The sequence below is a fragment of the Amphiprion ocellaris genome, chromosome 15 (assembly GCF_022539595.1).
Source record: "Amphiprion ocellaris isolate individual 3 ecotype Okinawa chromosome 15, ASM2253959v1, whole genome shotgun sequence".
NCBI classification, from domain to species: domain Eukaryota; kingdom Metazoa; phylum Chordata; class Actinopteri; family Pomacentridae; genus Amphiprion; species Amphiprion ocellaris.
In genome coordinates this window covers 23,317,459-23,338,158 of record NC_072780.1, presented here as the reverse complement: position 1 = coordinate 23,338,158, position 20,700 = coordinate 23,317,459, and the positions used below count along the sequence as shown (strand labels likewise).

Genomic DNA, 20,700 nt, shown 5'->3' with positions numbered 1-20,700 from the left:
AAATTAAACTATGGCAGTAGCAAAGATGTATGTAAGAAGTGAACAGTCAGTCCTTGATGATCATGTGTTGGATGCAGGAAAAATGGAGATCTCTGACAAAGTATGATGTCCAGGTGACTGGGTCAGAACATGTTTAAAACAACTGGTCTTGTCGGTTGTTCTAGGTATGCAGTAATTAGTATATACCAAAAATTACCCAAGGAAAGGAAACCGGTGCACCCAAAGCAGGGCCATGGACACCCAGGGCACATAAATGTGCCTAGGCATTGAATGATGGCCCATGTTGTTAGAACACATAGAGGAACTACTGTAGCACAAATTGCTGAAACTGTCAATGCTGCTTTGATAGAAAGTTGTTGGAACTCAGTGCAACAAAGCCTGCTGCATGTGCGCTGCTCAACTGCAGAGCCATCAGAGTGCCCATACTGATATCCATCCACTGCCAAAGTACCAACAGTGGACACTGGAATAGAACTGGACATTAGAGCAATGCAGGGAGGTGGCCTGGTTAGATGAATCACATTTTCCTTTCCATCATGTGGATAATCATAGAAAGTAGAAACAAATGATCCTTGAATACAGCATGACATTTGTTAAGGTGGCTGTGCTCACATCTCTGCTTTGTCCACTGGTTCTAGGCTGTTCATGGGAAACAGTGCAGACATCCTTTCACCAACAGACTCCTGCCCATCATCACTGATCCAACGGTCGACATGGAACTAGGAACTGGTGACAGCAACATTCCTTCTAACACATTTGCATCTAAAACTGAACATCAAAACCCCCATAGCTTGTTTATCACAGAAAAAAATGTTAACTATTGAATTTTTAAGCTCTTCATATGTTATTGTGTCCTCTCCTTTGACATGCTAACTGGAATCGTTAATTTCCCTGTAATTGTGTTCTGTAGGTGCAGTGAAGGTGACTCCCGCTCATGACCATACAGATTTCCTGCTGTCACAGAGACACTCACTGCAGCGTGTCACTGTGATTGGGGGAGATGGAACAATGATGCCATGCTGTGGACAGTGGCTAGAGGTGCATGAGAATCATTGTCGTTTGAAAACTTTGTATTGCCACATGAAGTGCTGACAATATATAATTATTCTGTGTATGTCAGCAGTCTCAGCTTGCAAATGCCAAAGTTCTGGACCTTATAAAACACTGATGGACCTGTGGGCAGTGCTTTTTTTTTTTTTTTTAAAGGGCTGATCATTAGTTTGACATCGCTTTATCTCAACTGTTATTATCATTTTATTCCACTTTGTCTCTTTCAAGGGAGTAAAGCGTTTTGATGCCAGACAACTTGTTGTGGATGCTCTGGTTGAGAAAAAACTGTTCAGAGGAAAGAAGACTCACGCCATGACTTTGCCGATCTGCAGGTAGAGGATACACATGACACCAAACTGATTCTGACTTTGTGTGTGTGCATTTCCACCAAGCAGTCATGGCATTAAAACCACTGACAGGTGAAGTGAATAACACTGACTATTTCGTTAGAATGCAATGTTCTGCTGGCAAACATTAAATCCTGGCATTCATGTATGCTATTTTGACATGTACCTTCCACCTAAACATTGCTCCAGATCAAGCACATCTCATGATTCCAACTGGACCCCCAGCCTATGTGATTTTAGGCAGGTGGGTTTAATGTTGTTGCCAGTCAATGTAAACAACACAGCTCACCCAGTCCAAGTTTGCAGTCTAGAAACATTTCAGTATCACTTCCAACATGACACAAGTATGAACTGCACCCTTACATTGGCAAATAGACTAGCACAAACAATGGTACTTTGAGTTGAGTGAAGTAATTCTGGCAAGACTTTATCCAAGTTTCAGTACAAATATGTGTCTAAAAAATGTCACATAGAGCACTGAATGTGCAGTTTGTGTGCCAAAATCACAAAATGCCTTTTCTTATCCACCTTGCCCTACAATTTCATATTTATTTATCTGCAAACTAAAATGTCATTAAAATCTAACTTTACTCAGTTTAAAAACAGACTCTAACCACTTACATTAGTGATACTCAGAAATGACATCACAAGAGGGGCACACCCAAAACCCTGCTAACAAAGCAGTGACGTTTTCAAAAAAAATCCTTTTTTATTCCCTACAAGACATGGAGGAGCTGAAATTGTTTAAAGAAGCATTTCCTCTGAATTTATTACCTCCAGCATCAGACAGCCGCAGGATTCATATGTGCATCTTCAAAAAGAGCTGAATACTCGTATTCCTAAATTATCCCTGGCAAGGAGAGTAATAGGTTTGTGCCAGGATCCAACAGTAAATCACACTTTGCTTTTCTGCACAACAGACAACTGACCATTCTCACACTGAATCACAGTTAAGTTCATTGCTTCCAGCTGAGTTTAATAAATACCTGCAGCATCAGGATCCATGTGAGTGTCTTCAAAAGGAGAGAACTGCATACATTTACGCACTGAACAACAGCAGTAACTTCATTAATTAGTTCTAATTACATATTATCCCCCACACAGAAAGTATTCTTCTTCACTTCAGACACATGAGCTGTCTCACACACAGATTCACAGTTTATATGCTGCAGTTAAATCATTTGTTTCGTGGTGATTGTCCTCAGGTTAAGACCTGACCTCCATCACAGCTATGGAGTAGTTTTATCTTACAGTTGGTAAAGAGCATCTTCACACATAGACAGAATTTTAAGTGTTCAGAAAATAATAAATAAAATAGAATGTTTGCTATTCGTACAGTTTGATAAACTTGTATTAGTTAGATTTTGTCTGTTAGTGTTTTCGTATGCAATTTACATCTTTGTATTTACGGTGTATTATTTGATCTCATTTGAATGACAAATTTTGTGTGCATACCACAGTCCTCTCCGGCACTGTAGGGAGTATATCTGAATGAAGCTTGTGTGGAGCATTAAAGGAAAAGTGTCCTCTCTCTGAATGACAGCAGTAATTCGCAGCATTTGTCATCTCATAGCACTTCACGTAGTGAGGTATAGACCTTATGAATTTTAAACAAAGAACAGAGAAAGAGGCAAAAGAAACTCAGACAGAACCAGGCTCAGGGAAGGTGGCCATCTGCCTCGACCGGTTGGGGTGAGCGTGGGGATGAAGGAGCGCAGAAGGGTTTATGGACAAATAGACAGTGAATGCAAACAAAACAATGATCATTTTGGGGGTCGGTGAGGCCAGAAACTATAGATCAGAGACATGTAGTTCCAGATCCAGTGACTCCTACAGAGTGAACAAACACAGGAGTTAGTGATAGGTAATGGTGATGTATAACTGTATAGAAGAAAGAGAGAGAAGAGTAGAGGAGAGGAGTCCAGTGCATCATGGGAGTCCGCCGGCAGTCTAAACTTATAGCAATATAACTAAGGAACAGCTCAGGTGATAAAATGTTACTGATCCCATTTCTAAAAAATGCTTAAGTTACATCTAGTGACAGCCAATGACACTGCAGCGATGTTCATTTTGCTGGGGGAGGTGTGTAGGTGTGTGTAATGACTACTCATCTATTTTTTCAGCTCGCTGATATTCTTTGGTGTCCTTGTGGCTACTACTTTCATTAAATCCAAGCTTTTCAATGGAATTCTAGTCCAGGAATTGCGATTCCTACTCGAGGACGTTCCAAAAATAATTCCTAATTTAGACTTTGCTTGACTTGGACTATACTAGCAAATGTTGTCTTTCTGGAAAGTTCAGTGATTATCGAGCTTCATTTTAAGCACTGGTGGTGACACATTCTCAATGTTATATGTTTGTGGCAAACTCCTCCCTGATCTTTGTCCTTTCATTTCTCCCTGTCTCAGCCGCTCGGGAGATATCGTTGAGCCTCTTCTAAAGAAGCAATGGTTTGTCCGCTGCAATGAAATGGCTAATAAAGCTATACAGGTAAGCTTGTGGCTGTGAGATGTTGATATTTTGGTCAACCACTATGTAATAACTTCATTAGATACTTCCAAGTGTCCATGGCAGGCCTCATCATATAAACGTGGTAAATAAATATTCAAGTCCTGTCATCATATCCTTGAACGCTCAAATGTTAAGTATACTTTTTTCTTTCCCTGTCAGGCTGTCGAGGATGGACAGCTGGAAATCATTCCTCACTACTACACCAAGACATGGAAGAACTGGCTGTCAAACATCAGGTAGATAGTCATGTCTTTTGAGTTGGACAAAATGTATATACATTAGAACAATAGTGGGTAGACGGACAATAGTGGTGTGTGTCATCATTACTAGTGTGACATGCAATGATGAATGAGCTTTTGTTTCAATGTTTTGGTTGTCAACAATGTAGCCCTGTTTGCTCTGCAGTGATTGGTGTGTATCCAGACAGCTCTGGTGGGGTCATCAGATCCCTGCTTATCAAGTAGAGCTGCCTAATTCTACAGACAAACAGGAGGTTGGTTTATATTTTTAGACCTTTTCCAATACATCCCCATCCAAAGCAATTGTGAGCAAAGAAAAATAGGTATGAAAATGACTGAATGGTATATGAATGAGTTGACACTTTGACTTTTGACCGCTTGTTATAGCAGTGTTAGTCTGCTTGAAACTAAAGTGTAAATTTCTGCATGTGTGCATTGCTTGTGGTAGGAGCTGTGGGTTTGGGGACAGAGCGAGGATGAGGCCCGACAAAGAGCTGCTGTCAAATATGGAGTGAAGCCTGAAGCCTTCACTTTGACTCAGGGTGATTTACTTCTGTCTTAAGATTTAACCTGTTGCAGTTAATTTGATGAACGATTGTAGCCGAACACACCCAATATTGATCTGATTTAGGTTTTTAGGTTTACTTAACTTTGCATGAAGGTAAATAATAAATTTAAAAATACCGTTATATGAAATCATTTTTGAAAGGTATCTCATTTTCTGAGGACGTCTTTGCTTTTAGTGCCCAAAGCATTTGCACATCATACTATATGCCAGTAAATTATATGCATACATAATAAAAATAAATGTTGAGGATTGAGGTCATTTAGAAACAGCACTGCCACTATATACAGTCAAAAAGAATTCAGACCACATTATTTTTTGTACACTTTATTGTAATGTAGATTTATTTTTAAATGGATGAAATTATTTTATTACGTTTATCAATTAAATCCAATAACCAACAATAATAAACTGATTAAGCACTGGTGAGAAAAGTACACACCTGTATATACTATGTGGAAAAACTGTCAAGGCATAGACCAGGGTAAGGAACACTTTTGTGAAGTTTTGAGTCTGCCCATCTAGCTGTTTTCTATACCTCCCAATTCTGTCAAAGGTGATGGTGCACACTGGAAGGGCTTTAGGACACGTCTCTGACAGTCCTTGAGTGATCTAGCCAAAGCCCAGCCTTTAAACTCCACAGAACAGCTGTGGGGAGACCTGAAGATAGCAGTTAACAAAAGCTTACCAAGACAATTTGCAGTGGTTGTCTACAAAGCAACGAATTAAGGGTCTGGATAATTTTTAGAAGACTGATTCTAGGTTTTGAGTTTTCATTAGTTTGCAAAATTTTCAAACATTTCTGTTTTCACTACATCATTATGGGTTATTTAGAGCACATTGATTCCAAATACTCAAATTTCACTCATTTAAAATTAAATCTACAGCACAGTAACCTGTCCAAAAGTGGAAGGAGTACCTAAGTACTTGGAGCAACTATAGATTTCTGACGTTACTCAGAGCAGTGTAGAAGGCTGATTGCCAATATTAAGCTGAAATAACTGGATCAAACTAAAATGTGATCTCTCTTATATAATATATGACAAAAATTGGATTGAATTTTTACAATATTTTTTTCTCTTTGTCAGACCCGGATGTCCTAGATACATGGTTCTCCTCTGGGCTGTTTCCTTTTGCCATGCTTGGCTGGCCAGAGCAGGTACTTTGCTTGCTTAGGCTCATAGAAATAAACCGAACCTCAACAAACCTCTATTCCTCACCTGACTCTCGCTTCACACAGACCTCTGACCTTCAGGATTTCTATCCAAACTCAATTCTGGAGACAGGCAGTGACCTTATTTTCTTCTGGGTAGCAAGGATGGTAATGTTGGGAACAGAGTTGACCGGACAACTACCCTTTAAGCAGGTATTTTCATGATAATGAGAAACCCATAAAGAAACACTATTCATGAATCACAGCATCAGCTGATCCTGTTTTCTCTCTCCCATTCCTCTTCCTATCTTGCCCTTTAGGTTATATTTCATTCTTTGATAAGAGACAAATATGGCAGAAAAATGAGCAAATCTCTGGGAAATGTCATCGACCCATTAGACGTTATACATGGAGTCTCTCTCGAGGTAGGTACCACACAGACTTGGTGTCGGAGGCATATGAGGGAAGAGTGCAAATGCACAAAAACACATTACCTCCCTGCTCTGCTGTAAAGCGGTCTTACGCTGGTGATGCTTTGTGTTTTTTCTATTGTCGTCAGTCCAAACTAATTTTGAACACTGGGAGTTCAAGACTTGTTAATTCAGATTGTTTTTTAAGTAAAATGTTTTTTTTATTTTAAAAATGTTGGCATTTTTTCATTTCTAGGTATCCACTTGCTATGACATTTTAATTATTAAGACGGTGGCTTGATAGAAAGTCCTTTCCATATAGTGAGCTACAGTGGCAACATTAGCTTCACAGCTCAAGCTTATTTCTTATCTGACATAGAAATAGAGATACACATCTTGTTGAATGAAAGAATGACTGGCAAGTAAAATTGCTATGATAACACCAGAAGGAAAGAATGTTTTTTTCCAACACTGACATGATTTTTAACTGCAAGAAATAATGAGTTGATGATTGTTTCTTCAGCTGGACTCCAAATCACAGCATGTCATCTCAGGACACTTTACGGTGCCTGTTAAAGGATTCACCGCCTTGGAAGTTTTCCACTTGTATTGCTTTCTGATATTGAATCATGGTCGATTCAGTTTGGCTTTTTTAACAAGAACTTATAAAAGGAGAGAAAGTAGTGTGAGTTAAAAATATCAATCGTAAAGTAAATGATTGCATAAGTATTCACCCCCTTCAGGTCAGTATTTTAATAGATGCACTTGTGGTTATAATTGCAGGATTGAGTCTGTGTGGATAAGTCTTAATCAGCCTTGCACAGCTGGACACTGCAATTTCACCTTATAGTCATTTGCTTACCTGCTCAAGCTCTGTCACGCTGCATGGAGATCATGAGAGAAAAGCCTATTTTAAGCCCCCCCAAAAATTGTCAATTCGAATAAGGCCTGGGTGCTGAGTTGCCATTCAAAAACACTGACGTTGTAATTGTTCAATCATTTCTAAGTAGCTTTGACTGTATGCTTTGAGTCGTTGTCTTATTGGAAAACAGTTCTTTTCCTAGGTTGCAGTTCTCTTGCCGACTGCACCAAACTGTCCTCCAGGATTTCCCTGTACTGTGCTGTATTCATCTTGCTTGCTGCATTTACAAGCCCTTCAGTCTCTGCTGCCTAGAAACATCCCTACATCATGATGCTGTCACCACTATGGTTCACAGTGGTGTTGGTGTTTTTAGTGATGATTTGCAGTTTTTGGTGTCCACCAAACATAGCACTTAGTCTGATGGCCACAAAGCTCAAGGTTCTTTGGTCTCATCAGAATAAAGAACCTTCTTCCAGTTGACTTCAGAGTCTCCCACATGCCTTCTGGGGAACTCTAGACAGAATTTAACATGTATAATAGATATCTTTTTTCAACCGTGTCTTTATCTTTGCCACTCTCCCATAAGGCTTTGACTGGTGAAGATGAGGCATAAGTTGTTGTATGAACAGTCTCTTCTTTGTCAGCTGTTAAAATTTGAAACTCCTTCAGAGGAGGGCCTCACTCATCTCTTTCTTGCACCATCACTCAATTGTTGGGAGCAGCCTCTTCTAGTCATATTTATGCATGTGCCATTTTTCTTTCTATCTCTTTATGATGTATTTAACTGGACTCCAATGGATGTTCATTGGCTTGTAAATTTTCTTGTGTCCATTACTGATTTTATGTTTTTCAATAACCTTTTCTCAGAGGTGCGTGGAGTATTCTTTTGTGTTCAAAGTGTAGCCAAGACTACTAATTCACCAGTGTCTGTGTTTTTATACTACAATTACTTGAGACGCATTCACTGCGCTCAGATAATCTCCATTCCACTAATTGTGTGACTTTGAGCACCAGTTAGCTCTATCTGTGTTGACTTAGATGAATCACTTTGAAGGGGGTGAACACTTATGCAATCACTGATATTACATTTTATATTTTTAATCAATTGACATTACTTTGTAAAAAAAAAAGTTGTTTTCACCTGGACATTATAGTGTTTTTTGTAAATTATTAAAGCCTAATTTAAATTGACTAATTCAAAGTTGAAAAGCTACAAAAGGGGGGAATTTCCAAAAGATTGCAAATACTTTTGATAGACACTGTACATAGTATAGACACTGTATTCTGGTTTTCTTTTTCATAACACCACTGGTCTGCGATTAAAAAATGCATTAATGTCTGTGTTACTCGGGAATAGAAGTTTAAGGAAATTCTAGATGGCACATAGACTACTTTTAAAATGTAAAGAGAATAATCACCTGAGAACTGGTAAGGTTTTTCTCTTGCATGGTGCCAGTCCAGCTGATAGCAGAACAGGAAAAAGTCATGTTATTTTGCTGTGAAACTTTTTCCTTGTAGAGACTTCAGGAGAAAGTAAAGGAGGGAAACCTTGAACCGAGGGAGCAGCTCGTTGCCATGGAAGCACAGGTCAGCTCCTGTCTCTCCTGCCTCTTTCTTTTGAGTGACTGTCTGAGCACACTCATTACTTTCCTTAATCATATTTGTCTGCTCCATCTGTTACTCCACAGACAAAAGACTTCCCCAACGGCATCCCTCAGTGTGGTACTGATGCTCTTAGGTTTGCCCTCTGCTCTCACAAGATACAGGGTGAGTGACTCTTGTCTCGATTTGCTTAATCTGTTGGAAAAGAACCATTTGTCAGAGTGAGGGAATTTGCAACAGTGTGGTCAAGGAAGAGTTGAGATGAGATGTGAGATTAGTTCCAAGGGAGTGGAAAAATACATTATTCACCTGTTTTAACAAGTACAATATGAGAAGACATTTAGCCAAAAAGCAACCCTTCTTTAACGCAATGCAGGATGGTATTTTGTTTAAGTCCCTACATAAAGGGCCAGGGAGAGAGAGGACAGAGAACACAAAACACAAACAATGGGAGAGAGAAGATAGTGATGTCCAAAATTGCAATATACATGCATACTTTCTTAATAAGAGTTTAATATTTTATTTAATCATTTAAATTCAATGTCACTGCTGTGGTATATTTTTAATGATAGCATGATTTTAATGATAATAATGATAAGCTAATAGACCCTATTTGTCATATGACTGATCAGAAAAACTGCAGATTCTCAAACTTAAATGATCAAATTGATTAATTTATTCAATGTATGTCATAGCAACCCTTTTTCTTAACAGAAGAATCTGTATTTTAAGTTCTTACCTTAACTTTAAACATGGTTATGATGAAGACTCACTCCATCACTGTAGTAATAAAGAGGCAGATGTATTTTACATCACTGTGGGGTAAGAAAAGCTATTTTAAAAATGATTTACAGACTGTAACAATGGCCCTTTCGAAGTCAGTATAATTTTATCTTTTTTTTTACATTTGAAAAAAATCAGATCACACATGCATGCACGTGCACACACACACACACACACACACACACACATACACACAGACATACACAGCGTTAGAGATCCCTTGATTTATTAGCAAGATTGAGAGACAATAAAATACAGGCACAATTGTGTCACAGTAGCAGCTATTTTATCCTTCATTGCAGTGATCTTGGGGTACACAGCAGAAATGTAATATTTTCCCTGAAAAGAAATCCCCCAGGGGTGTAAGCTTGCTTGGATGACATATTTTCGTGCTGTGGCAACAGTGTTTTACCCTAGTACAGGTTTGTTGTTTTTGTGTTTATTGCTGCATAGTATTAACTTTCTAAGCTGGACTTTCCTGCATTGGCACCAGTGGACTGTGTATAGTGTAGGGTTAAAGTGTAAAGCATAAACTCTCTTGCTAGTGGTTTAGCTCTTCTTTCTTTCTACCTCTTTATCAGGAGAAGACATTAGTCTCTCCATCCCACAGGTCCTGGGCTCCAGACACTTCTGTAATAAAATGTGGCAGACCCTGAGATTCACACTGGGAGTGCTGGGTGACAACACAGCACCAGTGGGAACACTGGAAGAGGTACACCAAAGTCCCCTGTTGGACTACACTTTTATTTTCACATATATAGATGTACTGTTGTTGGAGTAAGGCTAAAGCTTTCTGTAATAAGCTGTTTGGAACAGAAATTTGTATAGTTTTGACAGACACATAGTTTCTGCTGACATCTCAAGGAAATGTTTGTGCCCCAAGGAGGCCGATTTTGTTGAAATTGTGCTGAATGTCTTCAACACATAACTTTGTGCAGCAACACAGGAAGACAAAAAGGCCTTTCATAATTCACAGAACAATAGCTCATAGTGTGTGACTACAACAGATGGTAAAGGGAAAACATTGCCTAAATGTACAAATCAGTTTATAAAAAAGTCAGACAATGTTGCAAATGCTCATGACTGTAACAGCACAGTTCACACAATAAAAGATAATGTATAATTGAGAATCTTTAATTATTGCTGGTATGAGCAACATGCTTATCTTATCAGCTTTCTAAAAGTTTCATTGACATGGGAAATCATGAAATGACCAATTGCAAATGGTGTTTTCACCTTCAAGACAACTGACACCAGTATAAAAAACAATGATAAGGCATAGAGGTCAGAGGTTTTCTTTATATGGTGACTACAGCATGGTATAACTATTTTGTCCCTTCCGGCTGGCTTAATTTCTGTGTTGTCTTTCGTCAGACTCAAAATAATGTTGGACATAATAATATAAAGAAATCAGGAGCTGCTGGGAGTTCACTGTTGGCCTGATACACATAGTTTTATGTGACTTCTTGTTTCCCTGAATCTCTACAACTAAGATAGAGGGTACTAATAAACCAGAATAATCATACAGTATTAAAATCCAAGTTACAGTTACAGCTGTTAAATGTATAAGTTTTAACATTAAACTCACTGGTAATTAATACTGAAACATCCAAAAAAAAAGGCAATAAACACAAGGTTTGTTATTTCATATATTTTATTCTCAATGGAATTGATACTGAATATGTCAGCTCATAATAATTTTAACCCTCACATAACCAACTCTGTAGTCATGTAGCCCTTTTGAGTTGTTCAGCAAGGCAAATCCTCTTAACCACAACACAGCAGGTACAGCACTTAAGACATGGTTTGTTTGACTTATATCAAACACTAGAAGCAGAGGGCGAATAGCTAACCTGGGTCTATATAAAGTTAAGAAATACACTTGACAGTTTCTTTTCAATATTTGGTTACTACATTTCTCAAAATGTTGGATTTTTCATTTTAAAATACCACTCATAAGCACACACTGTAAGATGACAATTACCACACAAACTGTAACAACTGAGGCTGCAGCAATGATGGTACCCCTTTTTGGGTACTTCTGAATTATAGAACCACCTTTTTGAATTTCATATTGCATGTTTTCATACTCTATCGCAATTGCAGATGAATATTTGATATGAAATCACATGATTTAGGTGGTCTGCTCATGTTTAGGATTCTGTAAAAATCAATCTAAACTAGTAAACTAAGAAACAGTGTCTCAAATAAATATTTTGGTCTCAGTCAAGCACTGATCAACTGAGTGAATGAGAGCAAGCTGCAAAGATGAGCTCCATTTTGAATTTTAGGTTCATAAGACATGATTTTTTTTTTGTAGAGAATTGGTGATGTAGGTTGAGTGTTGAGTTATGACAGATGTATTGAATGCACTGCATAAATGTTTCTTGCCTTTTACAGTGTTTTCCTCTAAGCAGCATGGACCGGTGGATCTGCTCAAGACTCCACAGCACAGTTGTACAGTGTGAGCATGCCTTTAAAGCTTATGAGCTGCACACTGTTACATCTACCCTGTACTCCTTCTGGGTCCACAGCCTGTGTGATGTCTACATGGTGAGAAGCAGAACTTTGACACAGCTTTATGGATGCAGTTTGCTATTTAAAGGAGATTAAAAGTATGTCCTTACTTGTTTCCTTTGTGCCTTACTGCTCTGTTGAAGGAGGCCCGGTTTCATGGATTGACAGAAATAGATATACCTAAATAAAACTATAGTGTTTACAATTAGCTGTCAGTTACCCCAGCATGAAAATATAACCACCGTTTTGCTTTGTGTGTCTGTAGGAGCATATAAAATCAGTGTTGGGCCAGCAAGACCCAGGGACAGTGATCCAGAGTGACAAACAAGACAGTGGCAGTGCAAGGCAGATGGCCAGCACTGTCCTCTATCACTGTGTGTCCATGTCTTTGGCACTACTCTCCCCTTTCATGCCTTTCATCACTGAGGAACTGTGGCAAAGACTCCAGCCATTCAGATCTGGATCTACTGACCAAGCCAGCCTGTGTTTACAGCCATACCCTCACTCCTCTCAGCTGGTAGGGCTGTAACCGGATGGATGGATGGATGGATGGATGGATGGATGGATGGATGGATGGATGGATGGATGGATGGATGGATGGATAGATAGATAGATAGATGGATAGATGGATAGATAGATAGATAGATAGGTGGTGTTTACAATAAGAATTATAAGAATAAAGAAAACAATAAAATAGAGTATTATGAACTATGAAATATGCAATGTGAAAATAGAACTAATAATAATGAGTGTATGGATGCATGTGTCCTTGTGGGCCCTGATTATTGTTTATTGCCCAGTTCAGTTAAATCAGTGGAATGTCACGGCAAACAGATGAGGACATGAGCCACTGCCCTTGACTGAAGTGTTAAAGAGCCTGATAACTGCTGGAGAGGGTGGCGGTGAACACTGGCTATCACTGACTGGTAGAACATATGCAGCATTTCACTGCATACATCGAAAGCTCTTAATCATCTGAGGAAGAACAGTTGGCTCTCCCCCTTCTGGTACAGGGCATCTGTGTTTGTTGCCCAGTCCAGTCTGTTGTCAAGGTGCAAACCCAAATATTTGTAGGTTTGTCCTGCTTCAGTGTCCTCCTCTCTCATACTGACAGGCTGTAGTGAGAGCTTAGACCTGCAGAAGTTCACGACCATCTCCTTGGTCTTGGATCAGATCTGTACTTAAAGTAGGTTGTGTACAGAGTGAACAAGAATGGAGCCAGAGCAGTCCCTTGAGTGGCCCCAGTGTTGCTCACCTTTGTCCCTGAGACACAGTTCCCCAGCCAGATGAACTGTGGTTGACCTGTAAGATAGTCTGTCATCCAGGGGATGAGGCAGGCATCAACCCCCATTTCTTCGAGCTCATTTCAAAGTATGATGGGTTGAATTGTGTTGAAAGCGCTCGAGAAGTCGAAGAACATGATCCCTTACATATCCACCCCATTCCTCCAAGTGAGAATAGACTCGGTGGAGCATGTAGAGGACTGCATCATCCACTCTTACATTCTCCTGCTATGTGAACTACAGAGTGTCATGTGAATATACAACCTGCTGTCTTAGAAAACAGCGCAGAAGTAGACACTCCATTGTCTTCATGGTGTGTAAAGTGATGGCCACCGGTCTGTAGTCATTTCTCTCGGCCGTGTGCACAATTTTTGGCACCAGTAGAAGACAAAATGTTTCCACAGAGCTGGAACCCTACCAGACTCAAGTTGAAGATGCTCTGGAGCACATCAGCCAGTTGGCAGCACAGTCCTTTAGCAGCCTCGGACACAAATCATCCAGACCTGCTGTCTAATAGAAATATTTACATTGTGATTCCACCATATTTTCATTGATATTGCTTCATCTTTTGCCCACATTTGATGTAGAGACCTCAAAGTTAAGAAAAAAGAATATGTTTTCTCACTTTCTTCTCATTAGATATAACCAAGCAGATGATTTTGATTTGATTTGCACAGGTTTCCAGATATCTGCTACCACATCAATAAAATGGAGGTGGATGGAATCTGATTATCATACGGAAAAGTGCTTGACAAATCCATTGTCAGCAGAAACAGTGTTTTTGTAACTTTGGATTTTACCCAGACTAAGTGTTAGTTCTGGCACCAGAAATTGTAATTTGTTCTGGCTGACATGTATGGTCAACCACACAAGTAGAACTTTCTTTGGGTTGAGAATTGAAGTGGAGAGAGTGAGAGGTGGATGGACGGACGATCAAACCAGAGAGTTCATCTGTGTAGACTGTCAGTTATCTAGGTCATGGTAATCTAAGAGATTTAGTAAAGAAAACAACTGGACTTAAAATAGATTAAAAGTATTCAAGAACAAAGGGAAAAGTGCAGTTGTCCCCTCCCAAAGGTCTGACTACTCAGAGATGTCTTCTGTTTTTCCACACATTCCTCTTTATTTGTGAAAACTTGGCACCTGGATTAGTCACAGTGCAACTCAACTGCAAACTACAGGAGAGAGTAAACACAACAGTTTTTAAATACAATGGTGGCATGAAAATGTATGTGGAATAGAGAAGAGGTGCTCAGTGCATCATGGCCAGTCTTTCAGCAGCCTGTGACATTAGAAGCATAACTAAGGGATGGTTGAGGATCACCTGACCCAGTCCTAACATTAGGTTTTGTCAAAAAGGACATTTTAAGTCTAACATTAAAAGTAGGGAGGGTGTCGGCTTCCTGAACCCAAACAGCAGAGCCTAATAGCTAAAAGCTCTGCCTGCCATTCTGCTTATGGAATCTGAAAAACTACAAGTAAGTCTTCACTCTTAGATCTAAGGACTTGTTAGGATAATATGGTAATATGAGGACTTGAGGACACTATGGAGCGTAAGTGCTTTGCATGCAAGGAGAAGGACTCTAAATTGTATTCATTTTATGGGGACCTGAAAGAAATATTGGAGAAATGTGGTCTCTCTTGGTGGTTCCTGTTAGAACTCTGGCTGCAGTATTTTGGCTGAACTGGAGGTTTTGCAACATCCTGATAATAGTTACTACAATAGTTGAGCCGTAAAATTTCAAGTGCTTGGACTAGTTTTTTAGCATCACTGTGTGATAGGATGTTCCTAACGTAACAAGGTGAATAAAGGCCATCTTAGAGACTTGTTTAATGTGTGAGTTGAAGGACGTATCTTGTTCAAAAATAACTCCAAGATTCCTCCTCAGTAGTACTGGAGGCCAAGACAATGCCATTCAGAGCAAGTATATGGTTAGATGGGATGTCTTTGAGGTGCTTTGGGCCAAATATTATCACTTCAGTTTTATTTCAGTTTAGAAGTAGACCGTTATCAGCCATCCAGGCCTTTTTATTAGGACATGCTTGATGAGACAAATGAATTAAATGAGCCTTTACCACTTTCTGTATGCACTTTAGTAACGACCATCTAAATTGTACATCGTATAGATGTAAGAAAAAAATGTATGTGTACTGACCCACTATAAACGGAAAAGCATATTTTGAGCTCATTCACTTTTTACTCTGCTAAATTGCTCTTGAACACACAGTGCTTGTTTTTACTTATAAATGTTTCCTGTTATTTTTGGTGGGATTTTCCACCCTCCATGTGTTTAAGCTGATGTGTTACTTTTTTAACCTCTTCATCCTGTCAGGCTCACTGGCATTTTCCTGAAGAGGAAAAAGATTTCCTGCTGGTACAGGAAGTGATCCGAGTGGCCCGCTCACTACGAGCCCAGTGCGGCATGACCAAAGAAAAACCTGTCAGTAAGTGAACAACCGGATTCCACCATTTTAAAATATAACTTTCCCACTGAATGGTCGAAAACTGTAAGAATCTAGTTCTATTTTGTGGCAAACAAAATTGATGACCCTTATGATAAATTCATGAAAACATTAAATACCTAAAAAAAATTTCATGTTGCTTGTGTGTTGTTTGTTTCAGTGTGGGCAGTGTGTTCTCCCCACCAGGCCCAGGTCCTCCTTCACTTTGGGTCCGCTGTTTGGACTTTAAGCCGGATCTCTAGCCTACAAATCTACTGTCCTGATGGAGCAGACAATCTCCTCCCTGTCTACTCCACTCCACCACCTGAAGGAAGCCTCATTGGTGTGGTAGACCACACTTGTCAGCTACACCTTCATGTTCAAGTAGGTATCTGCTTTCCTGAGCTGCAAAATACTGTTTCAGCAGTAGGAATAGTAATACTTCATAGGCGGGGGAGGTAAAGAACAGGCCATAGTACTGCTTATCAAAGCCCAATGCTCCTCCTAAAATGACCCCACAGACAGTGCAATACTTTCATAACCTAACAGTGAAAACAGACAGGCGCCTGCTTAACACTTGGCACAGGGGTTGTCAATGGAAATAAAGTTTCCTTGACAGTTCTAACAGAGTAAGGAACACTGGATAATGTTAACCTCTATAGACAGCTTACAAGAAAAAAAGATGTTACTTGCTTTTCGGCATTCAACTGCAAAGTTACACCTTGTAAAAGGATGTATGTTACTAGACATTTGCACAGTGCCTACCTAGTGGCTAGTTTGGTATGCCCTAAAACAAATAATGAGCGGCTGCCTCACAATCCACCTATACTCAGACCTTAGGTTGTAGTGCATAACTAATGTCGCCTTGATGTTGTCGGGCCAGCTGACTAATCAAAGTGGACTGGACTGGAGGCACCCTTAAAGAGACAGAAGCTAAAACAGAGCATTTCAGACGGGATGAGATGACGTTGTGCAGCAATTTACACTATTAGTCCACCAATGTATATTTGGAACACAAAAGAATAGATATATTCCAGTAAACTATGAAAATGTTTTTTTTTTTTTTTTTTTTTTTTTTACTCACTCAAACAATTCTCTGCAGCAAAATTCTAAGGTTTACTGCTGCCAATATTAGTCATTCCTGCAAATTCAAATGAGATTTGTAATCCTGATTGTAATATCAGGAGCCCCAATCAACTTTGAAGGCTCTTGCTTTCTAAATGTGAGGATTTGTTGATTGACCTAAAGCATATCATAATAAATTAAATTGTAAAGAAAATTCAATTGTAAAAAAAAAAAAAAATGTTGGCACTTTAATTTAAAATTCAAAAATAAAAGTACCAGCTGTAATCATTCTGTCCTTCAGCCTGAAGCAAGATTTCAAGTGCTTGTTATCACTACTTATCCACCTACCTCTCTCACACTTCTTTTTTTTTCTGCACTCACTGAATTGTGTAGCAGTACATTGTAAAATGGAGGGTGTAGTTGTCAAGGCAGAGTGATGTCATGTGACAATCCTTGAACAGGATGTGATAAAAATGTTTGCTCCTCTGTAGTGAACTTGCTGTTGACATTTTGAGGGCATTACACACCGTCGGCTGCCATGCCACAACAAATTTCAGGAGCCAACTTTGCTGCTGCCTCTTGGCCAACAAAACAAGCAAAAGCTAGTTCATTTTTGGATGAAGTTACGATTCTATAGCTCAGTTTTATGTCAACATTTTAAGTTACAGTAAACAAAATAGATAAAAATAAAAGCTAAACAAAAACTCAAAGTTCGCCAGCAGACACCAGGTTTCATGATCCTTTTCTGATCAAACTGAAAGTAAGCATTTGTGTTACCATTATATACAATATAAATTTCAAATCAAATGCGCATAATTGTTGCCAAAATTTAGAATGTATTATTATTAGTTGGACTTTGTGTTGTCTTGTTTTCTGTTGCAAAATTCTAACTGAACTTCACAATCAAAATGCAGTTGGAATTATATGGAATACGGGCTTGAAGGTGTAGTCTTATCATCTATAGTCACATTTGCACACCTTAGTGTGCTGGTGTGTTCCAGTGTTTTAGGTTTTCATGGTGATAATAAGAATGCTGCTCATGTGCCACATCTATTATATGATTTCTTCACACAGAGTGGAATGAACATTGACAAACGGATTCTGCAGCTCTCTCAAAGTAGAGCTAAGCTGGTTCCAAAACTGGAGGAAATTCTTTGCAGAGTTCAGTCTTCAGACTACTTGACCAAGGTTCCTGCTCATATCAGGCAGCAGATGGACAGCAAGGTGAGCACTGGGCGCTAAGGTGCAGAGGAGGATTATTCATAATTGGTCATTGAACAACTCATAGTTTAATAAACTGCCTAAACCTGCCACAACCCACTTTCATCTACACTGATTCTTCTTTTTTATGGTCAGCCATCTATAGTTTTGCTACATTTTTGTAGCTTAATGAGTGGCATTGTTGTTCTGTCGGTTCACCACTTTGGCTCAGACTGAGATATAAATACAGTGTCTTTATAAGTACCAGGTGCATTGCCATGAAATTTGGTACAGACATTTATGGTACCCTGAGGATGAAACTCGGTGATTTTATTGATCCCTTTAATTTTCTTCTAGTGTGATCAGCACGTCCAAATTTTCAATTATTTAGTTATCACTATTTATACTGGATGGATTGACACATAATGTTATTCTCGTGCTTCTCAGATGATATTCTATGGTGTTATGATGATGATCTATCTCTCTTGTATTACATAAATCTATGAAAGAATCAAAATGCATGATTGTTTTTTTTTTGTGACAAAGATACATGGTTTTAATGATTCTATCATCCAAAATCCAGAGTAGTCATTGGCAACTCAAGACTGCCCTGATATACATTGTCTTTACAAATGTATAACTATTGTTCACGATTATACAAATATGTTTTACTACATTCAGTCATATTGGTAATTTCATGTTTTTGTCTCTGCCTTGTGTTACCAGATGTCAGCTTTACAGCAGAAACTGCAGACCATTGAGGATCAGCTGAAGGTGCTGCAAGAGATGCAAAGAGAAGAGTAACTACATTATCATGCATTACAGTAACTGTGTGGAGTGCTGGACATGACAACTAATAAACTTACCATATTTTTTAGTATGCTGTCTGATTTAAAGATCTTTACCCTGCTGGATGTAGAAGCGTTGCAGAATATCAATAGGCTGTTGCAGTACCTCACTGTGAAACTGACATTGCACTGCATATTTAACAGGTCAGCTGCAGAAGGCGTAATGACAAGCTACAGCCATCCAGGGACAGAGACAAAAAATATATTGTCAAGTTTATGGAAGCTTTCAACAGGTTATTCAGTAGCATTAGTCACTGCTAAAGTATTTATTTTCTGTCCTGGCCTTTTAAGAGTTGTGATCACAAAATGACTTTCCTGTTAACAATCTGAATAGTGATCATTGTTTTTAATGTAAATATGTATTTTCATAAACTTCACCAAATGTTTTAAGAGGCTTGTTTTGGGGATTTCATATTTTTTCTAAAGGGAGGAGTCATATTAGGTGGAATATCCTGTGAATACAAATATAGTTATGTAGAGAACTTCAGGATACACAGGTGTATCCTCCATCAAGTCGTTTCTGGATCAGAGACATGGAAGAGGCATGACATCCACCTGGAATTTACAAACCATGTCGGGAGAAGGACTCACAAGTGTGTCTGTTATTTAAATCACTCAAGGTCTCATTCCCCTTATCTCATTTCACTAATGGCACATCCTCAGTTCCTTTCCTCGACTCCTCTTCTTGTTTTTTGGCCCTTCCCACCTAATACACCAGGACTTGTTTGTCTGACATGCTACACAAAAGAATTCACTGAGATTTCAGAGTAAATGTAGCCTTTTGTTAAAGAAAAAAGATGATCAGCTCATGATAATGTGCGCAAACTCAAAGTAATCGCAGTGATCAAAGAAAAATAGCGGTCAACAAAAAATACAACGACCCAGCTCAGCCTCTCTCTCTTCCACAAAGACAAGTGAACAGGTGAGTATTTTAACTTTATCATCCCGCCCATATCCATGTGACCTGCTATGCCTCTATTCAACATGATCACAAAATAATATTACCAAAACAAACACTAACAACAATCAATATGCCCCTTAACCTTATAATTGAATAACTGTTCACTCATGGCTCCTACACACTAGCCCCTAATTATTAGGTTATTACACAATAATTACATACATTCACATTAATAGGACCCATAAGCCATTATTAGCTTAATATTAAAAGTCCATAATTCACATTCTCTTTTCTTTCTTCCCGATTCACAAGTCTGTATAGCCAGATGTCACTGACAGTGTGACGTTGTGTAGCAGCAGCTCCTCATTCAGCTTCAATTTCCTGTAGCAGGCAGATCTTTGTTACTGAACGGTCCAAGCAACTGCTCTTTGTTTTAATCTTTACCTGACACACAAATCCTTTACTGTCTGGAAATGTTTGTAGAACCTTTCCCATAACCCGAGAATTTTGAGGCGCTGTCTTATCCACAATCAGCACTATATCTCCTGGGATAATGTTCCGCTTTGCTAGAGACCATCTCTGACGCTCCTGCATTTGACATAAGTATTCTTTAACCCATCTTTTCCAGAACAAGCTTGATATGTATTGAACTTGCTTCGATCGGCGTCGAGTGTACACATCAGCCTCCTGGCAGGCCCCTGGTGGTAAAGATGGTAAATTTTTCAACGGGTGGTTTGGCGTCAATGCTTCCAGATTATTAGGATCTGTGGATGCTTTGGTAATTGGCTGACTGTTGATGATGGATTTCACTTCACATAGAACAATGTGAAGACCGTCTTTTTCTAGAGTTAGATGAAGACACGTGAATCAAGCCACGTACAAGTTATCCTGGAAGAAAACTTGCTTCCTTCGACTCTGACAA

The 20,700-nt window shown here is 39.0% G+C and overlaps 1 protein-coding gene across 1 annotated transcript in view; it reads left to right on the top strand.

The window, feature by feature from the left end:
• vars2 (valyl-tRNA synthetase 2, mitochondrial) overlaps positions 1-19,267 on the top strand; it is a 34,230-nt gene extending 14,963 nt beyond the window's left edge. The window contains exons 12-30 of the mRNA XM_023294565.3: positions 639-729; positions 911-1,038; positions 1,279-1,382; positions 3,806-3,887; positions 4,068-4,144; positions 4,314-4,401; positions 4,596-4,689; positions 5,801-5,871; positions 5,953-6,078; positions 6,186-6,290; positions 8,656-8,724; positions 8,826-8,904; positions 10,104-10,234; positions 11,923-12,075; positions 12,305-12,556; positions 15,656-15,767; positions 15,946-16,148; positions 17,904-18,053; positions 18,756-19,267. Coding sequence (XP_023150333.1) covers positions 639-729; positions 911-1,038; positions 1,279-1,382; positions 3,806-3,887; positions 4,068-4,144; positions 4,314-4,401; positions 4,596-4,689; positions 5,801-5,871; positions 5,953-6,078; positions 6,186-6,290; positions 8,656-8,724; positions 8,826-8,904; positions 10,104-10,234; positions 11,923-12,075; positions 12,305-12,556; positions 15,656-15,767; positions 15,946-16,148; positions 17,904-18,053; positions 18,756-18,833 — 2,193 coding nt within the window. The 3' untranslated portion in view covers positions 18,834-19,267. The remainder of the gene's footprint in view (positions 1-638; positions 730-910; positions 1,039-1,278; positions 1,383-3,805; positions 3,888-4,067; positions 4,145-4,313; positions 4,402-4,595; positions 4,690-5,800; positions 5,872-5,952; positions 6,079-6,185; positions 6,291-8,655; positions 8,725-8,825; positions 8,905-10,103; positions 10,235-11,922; positions 12,076-12,304; positions 12,557-15,655; positions 15,768-15,945; positions 16,149-17,903; positions 18,054-18,755) is intronic.
• The last annotated feature ends 1,433 nt before the right edge of the window (positions 19,268-20,700 follow it).